Here is a 23,569-nt window from a genome sequence, read left to right as displayed (position 1 = left end):
GTCTTGTCGTTCTGTCTGTCTGTTGTTCTGTCCTATTGTTCTTTGTGATTTCTGTCTTGTCGTTCTGTCTGTCTGTTGTTCTGTCTATTGTTCTTTGTGATTCTGTCTTGTAGTTCTGTCTTGTCGTTCTGTCTGTCTGTTGTTCTGTCTTGTCGTTCTGTCTGTCTGTTGTTTTGTCTATTGTTCTTTGTGATTTCTGTCTTGTCATTTTATCTATCTGTCTGTCTGTCTGTCTGTTGTTCTGTCTATGGTTCTGTGTGTCATTTTGTCTGTCGTTCTGTCTGTTCTCTGTGATTCTGTCTTGCCGTTCTATCTGTCTGTTGTTCTCCATGATTCTGTTTGTCTGTTGTTCTGTCTATGGTTCTTTGTGTCATTCTGTCTGTCGTTCTGTCTGTCTGTTGTTCTCTGTTACTCTGTCTGTTTGTCTGTCTGTCTGTCTGTCTGTCTGTTGTTCTGTCTGTCGTTCTGACTGTCATTGTAGTTCTGTCATTCTGTCTGTCGTTTATGGCTTTCTGTCATTCTGCCTGTCTTTCTGTCTGTTGTCATTCTCTGTGTCGTTCTGTCTGTCTTTTGTTCTCTATGATTCTGTCTGTCTATTTTTCTCTGTGTTGTTATGTCAGTCTGTTGTTGTGTCTGTCGTTCTGACTGTCATTGTCTAGTTTTGTCATTCTGTCTGTGATTCATGGCTTTCTGTCATTCTGTCTGTTGTACACTCTCTCTCATTCTCCGTCTGTTGTTTTGTCTGACATTCTCTCTGACTTTCTCTGTCTGTTCTGTCTGACGTTCTGTCTGTTGTTCTATCTGTCTGTCCTTCTATATCTGTTGTTCTGTCTGTTTGTCTGTCATTCTGCCTGTTGTTCTCTGTCTGTTGTACTGTCTGTCATACTGTCTGTCTGTCGTTCTGTTTGTCGTCTTTCTGTCATTCTGTCTGTCTTTCATTCTGTCTGTCTAATCTATCCACGTACAGCTTGGCAGATTTAAAGAAATAGTATATAATTTTTTGTATTTTTTATAATACATTAATACATTAGTTTATGGATATCTTGCTTATCTCTTAAAATTCATGGTTCCAAAACTGGACCCTGTAAATAAATACAAAGAGAGTCTTCTTTTTTCCCTGGTCTCTGACTTTCACTTTTTTTCTTCTCTTTTTAGTTAATCTGATTGTAATAATTGTGCCCACCATTCTGCTTGTGGTTCTGCTCCTGGTGGCAGTCTGTGTAGTTAAAATGCTGCATAGGTAAGTTAGTTTTATTTTCTTAATTTATTTCTTTTTTGTATATCTTTCACTCAACAGTCTTTTTGCATCTGTACCTTAACGACTTTATGCTAATTATTCATTCTGGTTATCTTAACGTCAATCAACTGCATCAACAAGTAGCATACAATATAAAGTAGAGCACAATGAGACTAAGAATTTGTATTGACAACACAAATAGGTCAGTTTTCATTTTGAAAGAACAAAGGTTGAACGACTGTTTTGTCTGTATTCTGTATGTTATGTCTGACTTTGAAGGGTGGCAGGATCAAATATGTTTGCATTCATTGGAGCAAAGCTAGCTTATCTCAGTTCATTTACTAGTCCTGTTATCAATCCCAGCAGACACAGTTTGAGCCCCAGTGATTCCCAGCCTACCTCAGATGTTTAGATGCTCACAGATGCTTCAGACATACTCAACAATACAATATAATGGGCAATTGAACATGTTGTTATTGTGGCGTCTACATAGATGATGCTTTTAAGAACATTCAGATTCACAGTTAAGCATCACACCACCAAATGCTTCAAAGCTTAATAGCTTATTATTTTTCAAACATTTTTACATGTTCAGATCTGTCTTTTGGATAAGACGCTAAACTGAGGTCATTAAAAATCCCATGGCACTTCACGTAAAAAGTAGGGGTGTAACCCCAGTGTCCTGGCCAAATTCCCTCCATCGGCCCTTACCCATTTATATCCTCCCAATCATCCCCTTGGTCTCTCCACTACACCTATAGCTTGTGTGTGGTAAACATGTTGGCGTCGTTGTCCTGTGGCTGCTGTCACATCTTCCAAGTGGATGCTCCAGACTGGTTGTGGTGCGGAGAGACCCCCCTCATGATTGTGAAGCGCTTTGGGTGTTTGGCCATACACAATAAATGCGCTATATAAATGCACATCACATTACATTATGGTAAAACTGCCCTACGGCATTCCTGAGATATTGATTGGAAATGTCCTGATTCTCTATAGCCATATTGTTCATTAACACTTTACAATAAGGATCCATTTGTCATTATTTGATTATTAAACTAAACTGACAATAGCTGGGTTTTCATTACCCTGTGTTAATGTGCATTTTGAAGTATCACATGAGAAACAAGTGATTAAAACGCCAACTTTCAAATAAAAATCTCATCTTAATTCGCAAAGTGTAGTTTTGGACTTGCGTTTTCTGATTAAACTCTGACATAGCAAATATTACACCCACATGTGCGCATCTAATTCACATTTGGATTATTGTAATAATATTGTTTTACAAACTTAGACAAGATTCACTTCATGTTAGGATGGAATCCTGACTAATTAAAGCTACTTGCAATGCATTTTTTCATCTTGGGTAACACTAATTCCTTAGTTAAAGTCTTACAACTCATTAAAATCAGAAGTATTTTATTTAAATGTGCTAATAACTAATAAAGTTAGTTGTATTTTGTATTTTTGATCAATTTTAACTGACATTAAAATAACTTCAGTAATAGTTGTAGCTATTTCACACTGTTGATGTTATAGATCTTATAGTAAAGTGTTTCCTATTGTACTCTACAATCCTTTTGCAATTTAATTAATTTGAATCATTAATTTTCCCTCAATGTTTACTGTACATAAAATAAGTAATACACAGTGTAGTTACTTTTGTTCATTACACAGCTTTCTGGAATATTCTGGTTGGTCGCAACATTCCAATGCATATTATTCCTGGATAACAATCGCTAAATAACATCTTGACTGTCAATTAATACGTCCATATACTTGCATCTACTTGTTTGTCATACCTGTTTTTCAATTGTGGATGAATAATATATAGGTTTGTATATGCTTTATTTATCCAGTTTCATTTCGGTCAGCTTTGCATTTTTGTGTTTGTGCCATCTTGAGACTGAATAATGCACAAGTTAGTGCATACTCCATTCGGCTGTTTTCATTTCTGTCAGCTTTGGGTTTAATTAAAGATTTAATCTAAACTATTATAGCTCAGAACACTGTTTTGTGTCTAATTTTTATGTTTTGTGGCTAGTAGCCATGTAATAAGCAGGATAAAATAGATTCAGCACGGTTGTTTTTGCAGAATAAAGCCACTTCTGCGATAACGACACTCAAAATTATGGCATTTGCTGTTTGTTCAAACTACTTATTTGAAATGAGCTCAATAACACAATTCTTGAGTTTTTTTGGTGACAACTTATCTGTTTTGTTCAATGTACTTAAATTTGTACAATCTAATGTTAACTTAATTCCTTCATGGTGTCCCAAAACAAATTAATTGTGTGGATCCCTAACTTATATTATACCTGTTACAGTAAGCAAAAGCAGCTTATGTGTCAATACCATGATAATACAATAAATCATAATAAAACCTACTATCATGCACCTGGTTGAAGCACCATTGCTCTTTCAGCCTGCCTTAATAGATTTGCATTCAATAAAAGAGCAAGCGTAAGCTGATATACACATTTTGATTCCTCAGCAACACATTGGATTGCAGTTCAGAAAAAGCATTGGTTTGGGGAGAATAGAGGAGGTTGAGGGTCAGAGGTCAGAGTCAGGAGATGTGCATTATTCTCCAGAGATAGAGCTCAGGGATGGGGGATTGTGGGGAAATGAGGATGAATGAATGGAAAGCTCTTACAGAGGTGTTTCAGGGGAATAGTAAGGCTTCTTGTGTCGTTTAAGACTGATGAAGATGGTGAGAGAGTCTAGACTTGGCCACCTGTGTCTCCAACACTGATTTTATTTTTATTGCTTCACAGTAAGAAGACAAAGGAGAACACGTACGACTCTGCGGACACACATCATACAGGTAAAATTAACTGAGCTGGATTCAGCATTTAAACCAAATCAAAACTACCATGTGATTTTGTTAGCTCACATTGCTAGTTTTGCGGCGAACAACTTTTGACCCAAGGTGTCAGACTTTTTGTAGAGCACGTACTATATTTTGTGGAAAAGAAATGACTCCTGATCTAGGAATTTTGACGCATATTAAACAAGCAAACAAATAGTTAACTCTGGTCTGTGTTTGTTTACCTTTCAGTCAAACTGCACCAAAGACAACCAAAAAAAAAAAAAAAAAAAAAAAAGAGTATGTGATGAGGTCACAAGATATAACTATAAAAACGTATACCTTTTTAATCTTGTCTATTGGGAATCAGATCTTTGTTTGTGTGAGAAATACAAACAGAAACACACACACACACACAACAAAACAATTGTTATGGGCACTTTCTATTGACGTAATGATTTTTTTACTGTACAAATTGTGTATCACCCGACCCCTAAACCCATTCCTCACAGGAGACAGTGTGCATTTTTACATTTTTAAAATACTATTTCCTCATGGGGACACCAAAAATGTCCCCACAAGGTCAAAATTTACTGGTATTGCTATACTTGTGGGCACATTTGGTCCCCACAATATGAGGAATACAAGGTATGTTTGTGTTACCATGAAGTAAAACAATTACACCATTTGTAAATGATAAAATGTATTTTTTTTAACATTTAATACTCACCAAGTTGTCACAAAATGATTTCAGTCCTCATGACGTATCCCTTCTTTCAAATATATGTTGTGTTGTGCCCTTTCAGACATGTATAATTTAAGGCTTTAACTGCTCGACTCAGAGCACAGAGATAAAACCATCTTTCACAGAGCAGCTGACAGTTCTGTCTGATTCTCGTCTACAGGTTGCTGGCGACAGATAAAACAGCCGTTTACCAGACACCAGTCTACTGAGTTCACCATCAAATACAGCTCTGAGAAAGACCCCATACAGAAGCTGGACCTGGTGACCAGTGCAATGGCAGGTACGGTACACTTAAAAATAATAATTTTGACAACAGGCGTTGTCAAAATCATTGTGTTTTAAAGGGTCATGACACCCCTCACTTTCGGTTCAGGTCTAACTCAGAATTTTTTCAAACGATGCATGATAATGGGCGTGGAGCTCCGCGAGCAAAGGGCAAGAGTGGGCGTGGCCAGCAGGGGAGAAGGAGGGGAGCGAACAACTGTTGTCTGTTAGCTCACAAAATAAGACACAAACCGTGAGGAGACGAATTTATAGTTTACAAAGTTAAAATGCAAAGAAAAACAGTAATTTAATGCCCTGCTACATTTGTTATTCATAATTTCATATACAGATAACAACAATTTATATCATTATAAAGATAATCGTGTGCATATAAACACTATAAATGAGGACTTTTCCCTCAATCCCCGGGTCTGAATCATAGGTCTGAATGCAGACTCAGTGCAGCAGGTCTCTTGCCCTGTCTATTTTAACCATCAGCCCTGTTGGTAATCTAAAGAATTAAGGCAAACACAGAAGCACGGCGATGTGTCTAAATGTGAACAAACTCCTAATAAAAGACAACGTCCGCCATTCTCCAGTTCTCGTACTGCTCTCCCGACAAAAATGCTTGCTGGACACAAACAGCTTTGCTGTATTGGCCCTGACAGGATTGCAGGGAAAAACATGCAACAAACCCCGTGGATCATGGAAACAAACACATACAACCCTTCATGGAGAGCTGAATACTGTGTGCCGAAGGTCCGTGTGTCACAGCTTGGGCTTGGCACTTGGCCTTCGGAAAGCACATGCTCTCATGAATAATTAAGAAGCAGGCTCTTCTCATAGGATAAGAAAACTCCGCTATGAATAATAATTAGAAACTGACGCGTCATCTTTGTACTTGCAGTTCTGGGCTACGTCGCTGATTTTGATCCCGCCCCAAAAATAATTTTAAACCCCGAAACTGAAATTAGCTGACAAAAGCTCAAAATCATTCAGTTTTCCCCACAATTAAAGCTAATAGGTGCTAACATTGTCTTAACTGATGCTCAACACACACAAATCTGTTAAAATCTCTAAAAAAAAAAAAAAAGTACTGTAGGGTTTCATGAATATTTAAGTTACATTTGTCACTCTTTACAACAGGGTTGGGTATCGTTTGGGGTTAATTTGATACCGGTGTTAAATCGATACTTTTAGCCACAAAATAATTTGACAAAAAATAAATATTTTAATCATCATAATTGAACAATATAAATATATATTTATAATAAGTTTAAAATGACCAATTCATAGTTTATATATTTGAACTGCATTAATATTTCTGTTTGATCCTTTGTTTGTTAGCATGAATGCAATATTTGCATTATGCTATTAACATTACATTAGTTATGTTATGTTAATCTGTTAGATTTGTATTCAGTGAGCTAATCTGTAATGTATTGAGGTCCTAGGCCATTTAGTGATTTATATACAAGTATTAATACTTTAAAGTTCATTCTGCTGTGGTGACCCCTGATAAATAAAGGACTAAGCTGAAGGAAAATGAATGAATGATATATCGTTTTGTTTTATTGCTCGTCATGGCCGGTTAGGGCATTGTGTTCAAGACTCAAAGAAAGAGCTTTCATTTAATTCAGGACACAACACCCTTACTTGAGATAAGTTCATTGTCTGATAAACTTGTGGGCTAATTTATCTTCCTAAAATGTGCCAAGTACTTTAAAAAATCTCATTCAAATGGTTGAATGTTTGCCAGATGGAAACTGCCTGCTGATTTTTAATTGGCAGTTTTCCTCCCTACTCTTCTACAGACCTGTAATTATTGATGAGTCAGGGTTTGTGCAAGACTTCAGACAGATTTTAAACCAGCACTTTATTTCTGGCATGAAACAATCTTAAAGGGTTAGTTCACCTAAAAATGAAATTTCTGTTGTTAATTACGCGCCTTCATGTCATTTCAATCCCCTGAGACCTTTTTTCATCTTCAGAACACAAATGAAGATATTTTAGATGAAATCAGAGAGCTCCCTTATCCTCCATATACACGTCATGAGATGTTCAACATTCAGAAAAGAAAGCAAAAACTTTAGCCAACCAAAAAGTTTTCTTTCTTTTTCAGCTATGATATTGGAACTCTTTTGAATCTAATGTAAACAGAGATATTTGCTTTGTTTAATAACAAAAGATGAATAAATAGTGCGGTGGCACAGTGCGTAGTGCTGCCGCCTCACAGCAAGAGGGTCGCTGGTTCGAGCCTAGGCTGGGTCAGTTGTCATTTCAGTCTGTAGTGTATGTGTGAATGAGAGTGCATGGGTGTTTTCCAGTCATGGCTTGCAGCTGAAAGGGCATCCGCTGCGTAAAACATATGCTGGATAAGTTGACGGTTCATTCCGCTGTGGTGACCCCTAATTAATAAAGGGACTAAGCCGAAAAGAAAATGAATGAATGAATGAAAATTGTTTGTAGTGTATGTATGTGAATGAGAGTGTATGGGTGTTTTCCAGTGATGGGTTGCAGCTGGAAGGGCATCCGCTGCGTAAAACATATGCCGGATTAGTTGGCAGTTCATTCCGCTGTGGTGACCCCTAATTAATAAAGGGACTAAGCTGAAAAGGAAATGAATGAATAAATAGCGCACTCCCACCTAGCCAGCTATGGAGAAACTGGGAAGAGTATGGAAACAGAACTGGAACCGTACCTCACCGTACCTTCTTTGAACGGTTTATAATAGAAAAGCAGCAACTTTCAAAACATTTAATGTGTGCTGTCATCATGGCAAAGAAAACTGTTATTAGAAATGAGTTGTTAAAACTATTATGTTTACAAATGTGTTGAAAAAATTCTAAATATTCAGGGGGGCTATTAATTCTGACTTCAACTGTATATTAATTTTATCCCCAAGAATGTACATAAATATTACAGATATAGTTTTAAATAGTACATTTAAAAAAAAACGAATCTCCCACTAATCCCAGAGTTCTCTTTAGAACAACAATTCTAATTCCAGTTATTTCCCTTCTCAATTTTCTTCAGCAGAGTACCAACAACCACTGATGCTCGGCACGGACACAGTGTCCCGAAAAGGCTCAACGTTCAGACCGATGGACACCGAAACTAAAGACATGGAAAGTTCTCACTATGACCACCTGCAGACAGGCATCCAGTACGCCTTGCCACTGACCAATCAGGAGCCTGAATATGCCACACCCATAATCGAGCGCCACGCCTTCCGCAAAGACCCCTTCATCCCTGACGCTAGCTATAGTGTGCCAGGAGTGGTGCTAAACAAAAGCCCATCGTTTCGGGCAGTCGAAGGCGGGAACTGTAGGAAAGTGATTGGAGGGCTGGCCGGGGGCTACCAAACACCTCAAGTAAAGCCGGATCGAGGGAATTCCCCAGAGGACATCTATGATAGCCCTAAAATCCGCAAAGCTGTTGTCCCGAATGGCCCTGAATATCAGAGACCCCAGATTAAATCTCAGGATCAGGAGTGTTACTCAACTCCCAGAGATTGTGTTAGATTGCCTTTCTCCGGATTGAGACCAGATCCCGAAGGAAGCCGGTCTGAGCCTGAAGGCAGCAGCTCTGATGGAAGCTGATATGAGCTTTACTGCCTTTTATGTACCTGACTCAACAAAATCACCTCTTCGTAACTTATTTGAGTATTAGCGACTTGTTTTTTAGTAAGTTCGCAGGAAAGGACGGTGGAGGCCAAAATTGGTTTGTTGTAATTTAATGGTTTTTATATGAGATTTTCTTTTTTTTTTTGTCTTGATGAATCAATATTTTTTAAATTGTGCTGTTTATTTTATTATTAATATGCAGTTTGTTTGCACGATGCATATGTTCTCTACTCGAACGCAAACTGTGAATACGAGATATATTTGAATGCTTTTACATCATCCTTTCAGACTCTGAATATGCTTAAAGGGATAGTTCACCCAAAACTGAACATTCTGCCATCATTTATTGATCCTTCACTCATTCCAAACCTGTTTGAGATTCATTGAACACAAAAGAAGATATTTTGAAGAATGTTGGAAACCTGTAACCATTGAATTCCATAGTATTTGTTTTTCTACTATGGAAGTAAGTAGTTACAGGTTATCCTTCTCTCGTTCTAAAACGGTTTGAGATTCATTGAACACAAAAGAAGATAGTTTGAAGAATGCTGGAAATCTGTTAACCGTTGACTTCCATGGTAGAAAAACAAATATTATGGAAGTCAATGGTAACAGGGAATCCTTCACTCGTCCAAACCTGTTTGAGATTCATTAAACACAAAAGAAGATATTTTTAAAAATGTTGGAACCTGTAACCATTGACTTCCTTAGTATTAGCTTTTCTACTATGTTAGTCAATAGTTACAGGTTATCCTTCACTTGTTCCAAACCTGTTTGAGATTCATTGAACACAAAAGAAGAATGTTGGAAACCTGTAACCATTGACTTCCATAGTATTTGTTTTTCTACTATGGAAGTCAATGGTTACAGGCTATCTTTCACTCATTCCAAACCTGTTTGAGATTCATTGAAGACAAAAGAGGATATTTTGTAGAATGTTGGAAACCTGTAACCATTGGCTTCTATTGTATTTGTTTTTCTACTATGGACGTCAATGGTTACTGGTCATCCTTTACTCGTTTCAAACCTGTTTGAGAATCATTGAAAACAAAAGAAGATAGTTTGAAGAATGCTGGAAACCTGTAAGCATTGACTTCTATAGTACTTGTTTTTCTACTATAGAAGTCAATGGTTACAGGTTATCCTTCACTTGTTCTAAAACGGTTTAAGATTCATTGAACACAAAAGAAGATAGTTTGAAGAATGCCGGAAATCTGTTAACCATTGACTTCCATAGTACTTGTTTTTCTACTATGGAAGTCAATAGTTACAGGTTATCCTTCAATGAATCTCAAAAAGGTTTGGAATAAGTGAACACAAAAGATGATATTTTGAAGAATGTTGGAAACCTGTAACCACTGACTTCCATAGTACTTATTTTTCTACTATAGAAGTCAATAGTTACAGGTTATTTTTCAATGAATCTCAAACAGGTTTAAAACGAGTGACCACAAAAGATTGAGGAATGTTGGAAATCTGTAACCATTGACTTCCATAATATTTGTTTTTCTACTATAGAAGTCAATGGTTTCAGGTTATTTTTCACTCATTCTAAACTGGTTCGAGAATTATTGAACACAAAAGAAGATAGTTTGAAGAATGTTGGAATCCTGTTACCATTGACTTCCATAGTATTTGTTTTTCTACTACAGAAGTCAATGGTTACAGGCTATTCTTCAATCTTTTTTTTTAACCGTTTTAGGACTCATTGAACACAAAAGAAGATATTTTGAAGAATGTTGGAAACCTGTAACCATTGACTTAGTAGTAGAAAAACAAATATTATGAAAGTCTATGGTTACAGGTTTTCAGCTTCAACTGAACAAAAAAACTCAGACATTTGGAAACACTTGAGGGAGAGTAATAAATAAAGAGTACTTGTTCATTTTTTAGAAGGTGTACTATCCCTTTAACAATCAAAATTGCTGTTAATTATTTATACCCAGGCCAATTAAGATGTCGGTGACGAGTAAAATATTATTGAAAATATTTGATTGAAACTGTGGTTCTTGGTGATTCATTAAAAGCCAATGGCTACTGGCTCTGTCAATTAATAAAAACAACAACAGGTCAAGCAAAATTAATAACCAGGGTGATACATTGAAGTCTAATCAACTGAAATGATTGGTCAAAGCAAAATACTGAATATTAAGTACATTCAACAGTCTAGAGTGCAAATAATCAATTGTTTTTGCTTCTTAAGAACAAAATATGGTCTAGAGCTGCTGGTATTCATTGTTTACATGCTGATTTTTGTTTTACTCTGAAAGCTTCTATTACAAATCACCAATTACCACAGTTTCAGCCTATAATCTTCTTTTATTATTATGTTTAATGTTCTGTATGGAAAAATATTCTCTAATGCAGGGGTGTCCAAACTCTGTCCTGGAGGGCTGGTGTCCTGCTGTGTTTAGCTCCAGCTTGCTTCAACACACCTGCCAGGAAGTTTCTAGTATACCTAGTAAGAGCTTGATTAGCTGGATCAGGTGTGTTTAATTAGGGTTGGAGCTAAATTCTCCAGGACACTGGCCCTCCAGGACCGAGTTTGGACATCCCTGCTCTAATATCTCATATGAGGGTGAGAATATTAACACGTTTTTATTTTTAGGTGAAAAATTTCAACCAATTTTTAAAATTACGCTGTTTTAGAAGCATATGAAAGTGAACAATGTGCTATTTTGCCAGCATGTACATTATTTAAAGTAGCCTGACATCATATAAACTGGAAGCAATCAATGCGTTTTTACTTGATCTCATAATGCAAGCGAAAAGATGATCCTGGAAGCGGTCTGGGTTCAACATCCTGCTGGTTTTCTATGTATATTGGGGTGTAAGGGGTGTTCAATTCAACCATTTTTCATCTCTTGTTCTGCTATCTCAGAGGTTTTGAACTTTCCTCATGCTGAATGTTGTCGCATATTGTGCAAATGAACTGTTTAAAGCAATAACAGACTAAAATTGTATATTTGAATCATGTTTTTTGTTTTAATGTGCATCGTTTAAAGGAGTATGTACAGTTTTAAAATGTATATTTAGTGAGAAAACAAAACAAGATGTTACTTTGTGCTGCCGATGATTATTTTAAGGGGATAGTTTACTCAAAAAGATGTATTTGAAATCATTTCAATGGGGAAAAACATGAGTAGAAATGATCCCAAAAAAAGGTGGACAAATCATAGTTTTGAATTATCTAATATTTCAGTTTTTTGGGTCAACTATCCCTTTATGCATCCAGAAGATCTGTGAGTTGCTGCTGTTTAAGGGACAATCCCTGTTAAAGATTACTGACAGGTCTTAATTTCTGTGAAATGTATTTTCGGGGGATGGTTAGTGTTTGATATGCTGATGCTGGTGTGTTGAAGTGCTTTGCCACTGAGAATCTCAGTGCTGTTTGTTATTGTCTAAACTCTGATTAAAAGCACCAGCGTTTCAACCTGTCCTTTTTTTTCTTTTTCTTCTTCTTCTTTAAAGTCCACATGAACAGGACGCTTTGTATTGTGAGGCAGTTTCTAGAGAAACAGACTCTAAAGGGTCATAAAACCCCTGTTTTCAGTTCAAGTCTACCTCAGAATTTTTTTCATGGAATGCTCCATGATGGAAGTGGAGCATTGTGAGCAGAGGGAGAATTGGGCGTGGAGAAAGAGGTTGACGCAAAGTTAAAATCCAAAGAAATAAACAGTAAATGCTTTATTTTCTGCTACATATAGGTTATTTGTCATTTCATATAATATGTAACCACAATTTGTTATATCATTATAAAGATAATCATGTTTATATAAACACTATAAATAAACAGGACTTCTCTTCTCCTGAATCCTCGAGTCTGAATGCAGACACAGTCGATAGCAGTGCAGCAGGTTTTTTGCCATGTCTATTTCAACCATTAGCCCTGCCGGTTATCTGGAAGATTTTAAACATGTGCAAACACAGCAGCACGGATAGGCGATGTGTCTGAATGGTGACAAACTCAACTGATAAAAGATTAAGTCTGCCGTTCTCCAATTCTCGTTAAATAAAAAATTACATACATTGACCATAAAATAACGGTCATTAAATTACAGACATTTACCACAAAATAATGGTCATTAAATTACAGACATTTACCGTAAAATAATGGTCTTTAAATTACAGACATTTACCGTAAAATAATGATCTTTAAATTACAGACATTTACCGTAAAATAATGGTCTTTAAATTACAGACATTTACCATAAGATAACAGCCGTTAAATTACAGACATTTACCATAAAATAATGGTCATTAAATTACAGATATTTACCATAAATTAACGGCCTTTAAATGACAGACATTTACCGTAAAATAACAGTCATTAAATTACAGACATTCACCAAAAAAATAACGGTTGTTAAATGAGACATTTACCGTAATATGACAGCAGTTAAATAACAGACATTTACTGCAATATAACTGCATTTAAATGACAGACATTTACCGTAAAATAACACAAGTTAAATTACAGACATTTACCATAAAATAACACCAGTTAAATTACAGAAATTTCCCGTAAAATTATGGCCATTACACATTTACTGTAAAATAACAGTAGTTAAATTAGCTTTCAATTTTAAAAGAGGACACTTGTTCACCACAAAACTAGCAATGTGAGCTAACAAAATCAATATTGTTAGTTTTGATTTCATGTGGACTTTAAAATATGTGAACTATCAGCACTATTGGGTAAGTATTTGGTGAAAGCAGGATGTCACACACAGGAGAGGGGTCAGGAATGTAACGGTGGGATGTTAGTTATGGGACAACAGCTGATGGTGACCCTGCTGTTAAATCTACCATTCAGGCCCGCCTGTATCACATTTCCCACCCAAAGAATGCAGTATGTTACAACACAACAGTGAGTCTTTGACCTGGAGCCGGTACCTTGACGCTGGATTTGCTGGCTAGCCGGTTAAGTTACAGTTTAGTTTGCATCAATCTTGGGTTTTAGGTAATATGAAGGCAGCTTGACTTGAATTACTTTTTGTATATTATAAGATGTAGAAGATAAGCTAAGTGATGTTCAAGGTACCTAAAACCCAAAATTGGTGCTAAGTAAACAGCAATTTCACTGGCTAGGTAGCTAATCTGACTTCATGTTATGGCCCAGGTGTTTACTGATTCTGAAATGGATGGATATGCAATCATACAGGCAAATGAATAAAAAATGACAATATTTTAAGCTAGAATGACTTAAGTTCTAGCTTAAAATACGGTAATTTGTTTCATTTTTGTGTATCTAAAAAAAATTCTCAACAAGCTGTAAATATTATGTCTATGACTAAAAATAGTTCACAAAATATTGAAGCGTTTTTTGCAACTATAGATTTATTAGGATATAGTTTGTTTTGCATTGGAGCAGGGGTTCTCAAACTCGGTTCTGGAGGTCGGGTGTCCTGCAGATCATAGCTCTAACTTGCTTCAACACACCTGCAAGGATGTTTCTAGAATGCCAAATAAGATCTTGATTAGCTAGCCCAGGTGTGTCTGATTGGAAGCGTTTCCGGCGAACTGTATGCCAATGCAAAAGCAAGCACGTTTAAGGTCTGTTTTGAGCGAAAAATCAGCAATCTCCACTAGCTGAGTGATATCTGATATAAAGTCAGATTGTACAAGAAGCACTGCATTAAATTACCCCCACCCATCCTTTATAATGAGCATTTATTTTACCCCAATATATTTAATGGAGCTTCTGCGATAGCGTGCCGTTTATGACGGGCACATGCGAGTAAACTGCTTTTAGTCTCGTTTTACACTTGAGCAACTAAATTAATGCGAAAGTTTATTTAACTGAATGTATTTGAATGACATTACATCATCGATGCTGTAAAAGGAACCGTTTAAAATCGAAAAAATGTTCACAATAACTGGTCACTGGAAGTTAATCAGTATGGGAAAAACACTAGCTCTGCATATACCCTTGTTGTTGGTTTTTTATTTCATTTACTTATAATAATCATTAAATTAACCAATCAATTGTGTTTATACCTACCCCAACCCTACTAAAACCCTGAAAGCAATGTAAAACAGTAATTATGTAAAGTGTCACAAAACTTAAGCTTTATTGATGCGCTCATGCCTAGTAGCCATGTTTTAAAGAGCTTAAACAGACCTGCTAAATGAGGAAATATCTTTTAAAAAGGTCAAAACACATAGATTTCCTTGTCTTGTTAAAATGCCTAATCGTATATTAATATTAAAGATCGTCGTAAATATATGTATATTTTTATAGGATAAATATTTTGCCTCTCGCGACCGTTTCTTTTCAGCCAATAAATCAGTATAATTGGGCTGACGTCACTTTACGTGATTAATATTCATGAGCGTTCCTCGTTTTCTGCGATCCCTCAACTACTTTGTATCTTAGTCTATAATGTTAACTTGCGTTTATTTCAGTGTTATATCGTGTTATTATCCGGCGATATCATAACAATCACTTCAGCGAACATTCAGAAGAACCTGGAGTTGAGTTAACCTTACACTGTACAGTACGTAAACTTTCTCAGTGCCAGCAAGTGTCTTTTTGGGGATAATCAGGAAAGGCCAAGTGAAGGAAAACAGTTGTAAGTCTTGATCATTACAGATACATACAGCCCTTTACTGTATCAGTTTCTCGAGATAACAAGAGAAGTATTTTTAAAATTGTACATCCTTGGGATTATTTCAAGAGTTTTTGTTTAGTTTTAGTTTTTAATTAGCAAATATGTAACTTGAGAATAAAAAACGACGTAACGTTATCGGAGAGAGAAAGAATTGAGAGAAAATGGCTTGTGTAAAATAAAGTTACAGTAACGTTAAGGTTAAATAGTCAACATTTGAAGCGGTTCAAAACCTTTTATAAAAAGACGTCCTGATCTACAGAACAACACCCATTCTTGCCATTTCTGATCCACATCATACGTTGACTACAAATAAAAATGCATATACAATATATGGTAACATCACGGAGGAAAAACGTTTATTCAGAGGCTCAAAACAGCAATTTAACGTTAGGTCAGTTAACGTTACCCATATTAATACAGTAGCTATAAAATAATGTCCCATTCGTTTATGTTTTAATATTAACATGAGAAAATGAAATGCATTTGATGCAGTATTTGTCAGTTAACGTTACTCAACGAAAACAAAGGAATTCATTGCTGGTTCTTGCTAACGTGCTAACATTTTTAATAATGCATTAGTAAATATTAAACTATACGAGTCCTAAATGCTGTACAAGTATTGTTCATTCTCACTCCATGCTAGTATATTCATTAAGTAACCTTTAACATAAACTAACATTTAACTAGTGAAATCTTATTGTAAAGGTTGACTCATTTGATGACAGCCACCAAAATCTATCCGCTATCCTTCAAGCCACAGCTTTTATCCTTTTGTTAGCTAGAAACCTTTAATTAATTGAATTAATTAAAGTACAACGAAATGTATGATAATCACTTATTTGTGTATGCATTTTTACAAGTGCAGGTCACATTAAGTGTGTTATTTAATCATTACAAAAGAACATTATATTTGTATGCTGTATGGAACATTATTTAACACATATTTTTACATTATTTCATTAAAAATAATGTGTTCAATAGGCTTTGTATATGTGTAGAATCACATGAAAATGTAAATGTAATATATTTTTCTAATAATGTTTGGACATTTTTAATTTTTTATTTTTTATTGAAGCATTCAACTGACAAACATACAGGATTATATGATAACATATGTAACAGCCATAAAAAACTGATGCAGAACATACATTAAATAAATAAAATACTACATTATATATATGGGAAGATCTGTCATATTTAACAAAATTAGATTGTGTATATTATTTTTCTCTTTATTATAGATGTTTTTATAGGCTTTTTGTTAATTGTAATTGAGGTCAAATAATTATAAAATATTTTAAAATCTTTACAGAAAAAATGAAAGGAGGGAGTAATAGACATTACTTTTGCCTTGTCTATGTGAAACTTCCCAAGAAAAATTACCAACTTCAAAGCATTTTCGAGTGCATCATTTTACAATTCAAAAAAAGAATCCTGCATTCATCAAAGTTAATTATTTATTAAATTGAATCAAAAATCAAACCTGAAACCTGTTTCCAAAAATCCCAGTACAATTTACAAGTACAAAATAGATGTAAAGACTTTCAAGCTCAGTGTTACAAAAACAACACTGTGGTGAAATGTTTGTTTTAACTTTATTAAGAAATATATTGCAGACATAGTACCTGTGTAATATTTTGATATGAATTTATTTTACCTTGTTTGGGAGTACAAACTTATTACTTATTAACGGAAAATATTGTTTCCATTTTAAAATGGCTTTTCGGGAAAGAACTACTATTTTGAATTATTACATTTTTTATCTAAGATACTGATACCACTGAGTACAGTTTTTGGAATTTGCTTTAAGACTGAGTTATAAGTAGGCCCACTTTTCCGAAGATTTCCGCAGATTTTTAGCCCATCATTAATTCTGTTTACTTACTTGAGTAAATGTGTATAAATCTATATTTATTCAGTTTTTAAATTAATTTCAGTAATATTATTGACTAATATGAAAATGTTCATCTGATTTATGTACAATACAGTTTGTACAGCAATATTTTTTTGTCTTTTAGTAGCTATTTATATGAGAGACTTGCTTTGTTTACCAAATATAGTGAATCTAATTGGATTTGCATTTTAAACATTAAATAAAAGTTTAAAAGATATCATTTTTATTTCACATATTAAGGTTTTAGTTATGATTCTTCCAAAATAATTCCACAGATTTACAAAAATTCCGCAGATTCTGTCTGGCCCTAGTTATAAGACACATTTTCATTAAGTAAAGCAGTTTATTAGAGAAGCTTTTCTCGATCAAATTATAATCATTATACAAAAAAAAAAAAAATCCCTGAAGAAGAATTTCCTGAGAAGTATCTCACCACTGCTATTTAGTAAATCTGAAACAAAAATAATTCCCTTGTCAAAGCAATCTTTTTTTAAACATAATTTTGTTTTTAATGCAACACATGTTGGTTATTCCGTGGAATGCACGTATGTGGAGAAAAGTTATGTTTAAAAAAAAAGTTATGTTTAAAGGCAATTTTACATGCTTCTTATGATTGCTTATGAAAGTTTAATAATTTAATGGGGTTTATGACATTTGTAGTCACAAGAAAGCAAAAAGTTTAATCCACCACATTTTTAAAGAAACAATTTGAAATATAAACAGTTGTTTGGGTAATCAAGTAATTACTCAGAATAATAAGAAAGACACTATATGCTTTATATTAAATACACTGTGAATTCGTTTCATTAAGCTGTACTGCCCCCTACCGTTTAAATGAGACAATGCAAATAAACCTGTTGTATTTTTGTTTAAAATCTAACACACACACACACACGCACGCACGCACGCACGCACGCACACACACACACACACACAGTCTGGGCAAATAAATGTGTTTATTGAAACATCTCATGTCATACATTAATTACACGTGGAACATTTATTTCCCAATCTCCTGTATTTCAGAAGTACATTTCCTATGACACCGAAACAACAGTAAAATAAATCACAAACCCAAAAAAGAAACAAGTGTTCCTCCAAAAGTCAAAATTGCCTCTGTGCTGTGCCTGGCAGTGTGGGAAGCATTTGGTGCCCGGGGACACGCATCATCTCCCAAATTAACCAATCAGTAACAAGAAAACAAAAGTCCACAGAACACAAATAAGAAAAAATATCGTCTGATTGTCCGAATGTCCTCGCTTGCCTAAACTAACACCTGTGATGAGTAAAGTGGGGTGATATTTAGTAACAGCGCGATTGTAAGCAAATATCTTATTATGAATATTTCAGTACAATAAAGATTGCATGAGTTAATGCTAGTCAATGTGTTCGCTAACAAGAACAAACAATACTTACAGCGTTTATTAATCATAGCTCAACATTTAATAATTAATTATTATATTCCAAAACTAATTAATTAGTTAATGCACTGCGAGTTAACATGAACAACTTTTTCATTAACAAAGATGAATAAATACTGTAAAACAATGTATTGTTCACTGTTTGTCCATGTTAGTAAATGCATTAAAGGGATAGTTCACACAAACATTAACATTTGAAGAGTTCAGATGCTAAACCTCTAAACACCATCTGGAATTTTCTTCTACAATGAGCATTTTTCTTAGCCTCCTATGTGTATGTCCAGCTATTTCATTTTAAAAGCAGTGAAAATAACCTATTCTTTGCCATAACATTTAAATTACTGAATCAAGACATAGGAGTCTTAGAAAAAAAATTATATTAGAAGAAAATTTCAGATGGCATTTAGGGGATTTTTGCATCTGAACTTTTCATTTACTCTTTATTTCCCCTCAAATGGCTTCAAACATTTTCCCTATTGAACACAAAAGATATTTTAAAGAAATCCAAAAACCGGTAACCATTGACTTTCATAGTAGGAAAAACAAATGGAAGTCAATGGTTACAGGTTTCCAACATTTTTCAAAATATCTAGTTTTGTGTTCAACTGAAGAAACTCAAACAAGTTTGAAATGAGTAAAGGGTGAGTAATTGATGACAATTTCATTTTTGGGTAAACTATTCCTTTAACTAGCATCAACTAATACAACATTATTGTAAAGTGTTACCAATTGACATGCTTCAAAGTCTATACAATCTCCAGACAGGCTAACCCACCTTGACAAACCTTGTGTCTAGGGAATGTTATATTGCTACGCAGCCAAAATGTTACATTTAAATACAGAGTAGTGATCACTGTGCAGACATTGGGATTATGTGATGAACACCGTTCTGATGATATCTTAAGATATGTTAAAAAAATTACTGGATGGTGGGAATAGGAAAGCAACACTGATAAATAGTGATCTGAACAGTAATGATCTTACAATTTACAGGTTTGAGGCACTATAGCCAACTCTACTGACTGAATGGAGCGAGTTGTTCTTGATTTCTGTACCCTTTTATATTTTTTTGCAGAATGTAAAGAGTAAACTGGCTTGGATTAAATAGTTTATGCTACATTGCAGTGTTTAAAGTACACTTCGCCATTCAGTTAATATAGTGAGTGTATATATAGTTAATACAGTAGGTTCAATGGCACTATCAGGTGTTGACAGGTGTGACATTGTTTAGTAAAAAGGCTGAGAAATAAGTATGCAGATATGCAAGGGTGGACCCTATGAAAATGTCTGGGTCATATTTCAAGAAACAAAGTTTTTTGAAGGATTAGCTGTTTTTATTTATAAACAGTGGCATTTTCAATGAGAAGCAAGCACACTTTATTTTCTCCTATTGTTAGTAGCTCAATGTTATGTTTGTTTACTTGGCATTTGGAATATGCATTTATTTTTATGCAAAAATGTTTGTAATGAACTGTAAAAATAAAATACTAGCGAGTTTGAGGTGAAACATGTTTAAAATACCTAAAAATTGTCATTATTAAGCAAAAATATATTTATATATATTTAAATTTTTAAATTATAAATATAAAAACATTTATTATATATTTAGTTGCTTAATACCAATTCTTAGGTATTTTAAGTGTGTTATAATTATAAGAAATTATATTTAATTTACATTAATATTTAATATAATTAATATGAATTAATAATTAATATAGATATAAAAATATCCTGAAAATAAAAATTGTGCTACCCTTTTATATAATTGTTTGTGCTTCTGTTGTATTTTTTTTTATAAAATCACAGCAAGCTTTATATAAAATTAGTAGTAACATTTGAAATAACAGTGCATTCAAAATTATGTTTTACTATATAAACTTAACATTACTTATAATAAATAAATAAGTTAATGCATGTGCTAATCATGAACTAACTACAACAAGAGTTCATGTGAATAATGACGACCTTAATTACTCGTTAGTACATGTTGTTAATATATTAATTAACATTTACGTTTAAGCTAAATGTAACTAACATGAACCCAGGAGCTGTTTATGTATAATTATGTCATGACTTTACTTGTAGGGGCACATCATCATTAACTCGTCCTTAACTACTCATGAACTCCTGTGTTTAAACTGTTAATGTTGATGTTGGCTGAACACTTTTCAGTAACAGTTTAGGTCACAATTCACAGTATCAACAAACAATTAACTAAAACTACTAGCTTAATAAATAATTACCTGTTTAATAATAGTTATTAAGGTGGAAGTTGGGTTTAGGTTTCAGGTAAAATTAGGGATGCAAAATAATATCATACCTTATAACTACTAATGAACAGGTAATAACTTATTAATAAACAGGTAATAAGTAAGTACTTGATAGCATGAATTGTGACCTAAACTAAAGTGTTACCCACTTTTCTACTGTTATTCAGTGTAAACACACTAGACGGACGTGCACAATGAGTTCATGACTAGTTAAGAATGGGTTAATCATGATGTGCCTCTCCAAGAAAAGTCAGGACATAGTTCATGATGGTTAAATTAGGCATAAACTAATGTGGTAAAAATACATTAATTAACAAACAATCATGCATTAACAAGTAATTACAGTAGCGGTTATTCACACATGAACTCATGTGACTCATGTTGTAGTTAAAGTTAGTTCACGATTAACACGCATTATGAATAATGAAGTAATGTTTAGTTTATATATTAATACATCATTATTTATGTACTGTTATTGTCAAGTGTTACCAATTTAGTCATGTCAAGACTCCTGCAATGAATAAATAATACCTAAAACACATACAATTGGAGGTATATATATATATATATATATATATATATATATATATATATATATATATATATATATATATATATATATATATATATGACATAAATTATTTTTAGTAAATATAATAACATTCTTCAGTTTAAAATACGTCCAAGACATCACTTCATTGAGATCCACCCTAAAACTCGTCCTCAATCAGCTAAATTGAACCTGAAAGTGTGTTGTTGAATGAAGAAAGCAAGCCAATGAAAGCACATGTGGATGTGCATGTTTAATACAACACACTCGTTTCTGTCCCCGTCACCTACTGACCACCCGGTGTGCAAAACAGGAAGTAACATCATCCTGTTTGCCTTCGCTTTAGATCAGAAGACAAACAAGCAGGATCGACTCACGATCAAGAGGTTAGAAACATATGTTCACACACAAACACACACACACACACACACACACACATTCTGAGCAAACAGTAACTCGATTCTATATCCATCTACTTCAGTACAAGTGTGAAAGTTTGAGCTCATCTATGGAAGATACACAGAAGGATCCAACATTGTTATACCATAAACTCGATTTACTCGCTCTCCAACGCAGATGATCATTTTGTGTCCCTTTATATAACCCAAAATGATGACAAATATTAGCAAAAAATAATAATAATCCACCGAGTGCCATCATGTCCTCTTCTCTCAGTGTTTCTCAGTGGTTCCTCAATCTCCAGTGGACGTAAAAGCAGACTGTTCTCCATATGCAATAAAACCAAGAATCTCCTATATGTTACATATTATACATGTTCAGTCTTCATCTCTTACTGATGTCTGCCGTTTTCTTCTGGGGGTTTTTCAGTGTCTAGGATGAGCTCTCTGCAGACTCTGCTGTTTTGGAGGTTTTGTCGTCTGAAGGGCATTCGCTGGACAAGCCCACGTCTCCGTTCTCTGTTCTGTTGTTCACTAAGTGCTTCCCTACAGCTGGAAGGATACAAAAAAAAAAAAAAAAGCGGACGGTAAGGTTTTACATTTTTTTTAAATGATTACTTTAACAGACCATGGCTGTTTCTCAATATGCATTGTGTTCTCATATAAAGTCAACATCAATCAACATAGTTCAGTTCTAAAAAACTCAAGAACGGAGGATGTGTGAAAGAACCCGGATGTGTTTTGGATATCAAGGACCCAATGATGCAGACTTGATTGTAGAACTCGCTCGAGAAGTCTCAGAACTCATTGTGGCTGAATAAGTGAAGTTTATTTATAAACTAATTTCGAGAGGATCATGTGCTTATGATTGCATGCGGCCGGTCCTGCATTATCCAATTTATGATTCACCAATCAGACGATTCCTAAGCCTCTATAATCACTCTTAGTTCCATATAACAGCCATCTTTGTTTTGAAGAAACCCCCTTCCACCCCTACTCCTCCTCCTTTCCTAGACACGGTGGCCCAGTGGTTAGCACTGTTGCCTCACAGCAAGAACGTCACTGGTTCTAGTCCTTACCATGCCAGCCGACGTTTCTGTGCCGAGTTTACACCTTGTCCCCGTGCTCACGTGGGTTTCTCCAGAGTGCCCCGGTTCGCTCCCACAGTCCAAAAACATGCAACTTAAGTTAATTGACTAATCCAAATCAGCACCTTAGACATGCTGCTAGTAAGTAGTTATCTCTTAAGAGCAAACACTATCTGTTCATTAGCATCTACAGCAGAAGAGTTCTCGAGATCTACCTGAGCTCAAACTAACCTCTCGCCTTGCAAACAGGAGTGAGCCCTGGACTCGAGGATCTTATGAGCTCAGGGCTCTCTCCCGGGACAGCAAGTCAAACAAGCTTTATAAACAATCATCAACTAAGTGTGAACTCTTGAAAGGAGGTAAGAAGTACAGCATTTCATATCTGTTTATTATTATAGTGCAGAGACATAACTTCCCTATATGAGATGGTGAAAGTAAACTTTAACATGAAAATCTTAATAAAGACAAACACATTAAGGGGGTTTATTTGCTGAAATTCGTACTAAAATATGTTTCATTTGTGTTAAAAAAATCTAATTGTGTATTAAAAGCATCGTCAATGAACCATGATGCACCAAGATATCGAATTGAACTGAATCGATGGCATGATACGGTGGCCAGGAAGTGCAAAACTACATTACAAAGTGTGAAACACT

At 34.7% G+C, this 23,569-nt stretch overlaps 2 protein-coding genes across 13 annotated transcripts in view; one reads left to right on the top strand and one right to left on the bottom strand.

Moving 5' to 3' along the window:
- dcbld1 (discoidin, CUB and LCCL domain containing 1) overlaps positions 1 to 12,111 on the top strand; it is an 88,550-nt gene extending 76,439 nt beyond the window's left edge. The window contains exons 12-17 of one of the 11 annotated variants that reach the window (XR_015518013.1): positions 1,156 to 1,240; positions 4,012 to 4,061; positions 4,949 to 5,068; positions 8,092 to 9,256; positions 10,311 to 11,047; positions 11,200 to 12,111. Coding sequence is in view for 2 of the 11 variants with exons in the window: in NM_001039977.2 (NP_001035066.2) it covers positions 1,156 to 1,240; positions 4,012 to 4,061; positions 4,949 to 5,068; positions 8,089 to 8,654 (821 nt within the window). In the remaining 9 variants the exon portion in view is untranslated. 11 annotated transcript variants of the gene reach the window in all.
- Positions 12,112 to 21,651: 9,540 nt separating this feature from the next.
- The window catches only part of gopc (golgi-associated PDZ and coiled-coil motif containing), a 30,446-nt gene continuing 28,528 nt past the window's right edge, over positions 21,652 to 23,569 (bottom strand). Inside the window, 1 exon segment of one of the 2 annotated variants that reach the window (NM_200557.1) lies at positions 21,652 to 22,377. In NM_200557.1, the coding sequence (NP_956851.1) occupies positions 22,259 to 22,377 (119 nt within the window). In that variant the 3' untranslated portion in view covers positions 21,652 to 22,258. 2 annotated transcript variants of the gene reach the window in all.

The sequence above is a fragment of the Danio rerio genome, chromosome 20 (assembly GCF_052040795.2).
Source record: "Danio rerio strain M-AB ecotype USA chromosome 20, GRCz13ab, whole genome shotgun sequence".
Classification (NCBI taxonomy): Eukaryota; Metazoa; Chordata; class Actinopteri; order Cypriniformes; family Danionidae; genus Danio; species Danio rerio.
This window is presented reverse-complemented; position numbering and strand designations above follow the sequence as displayed.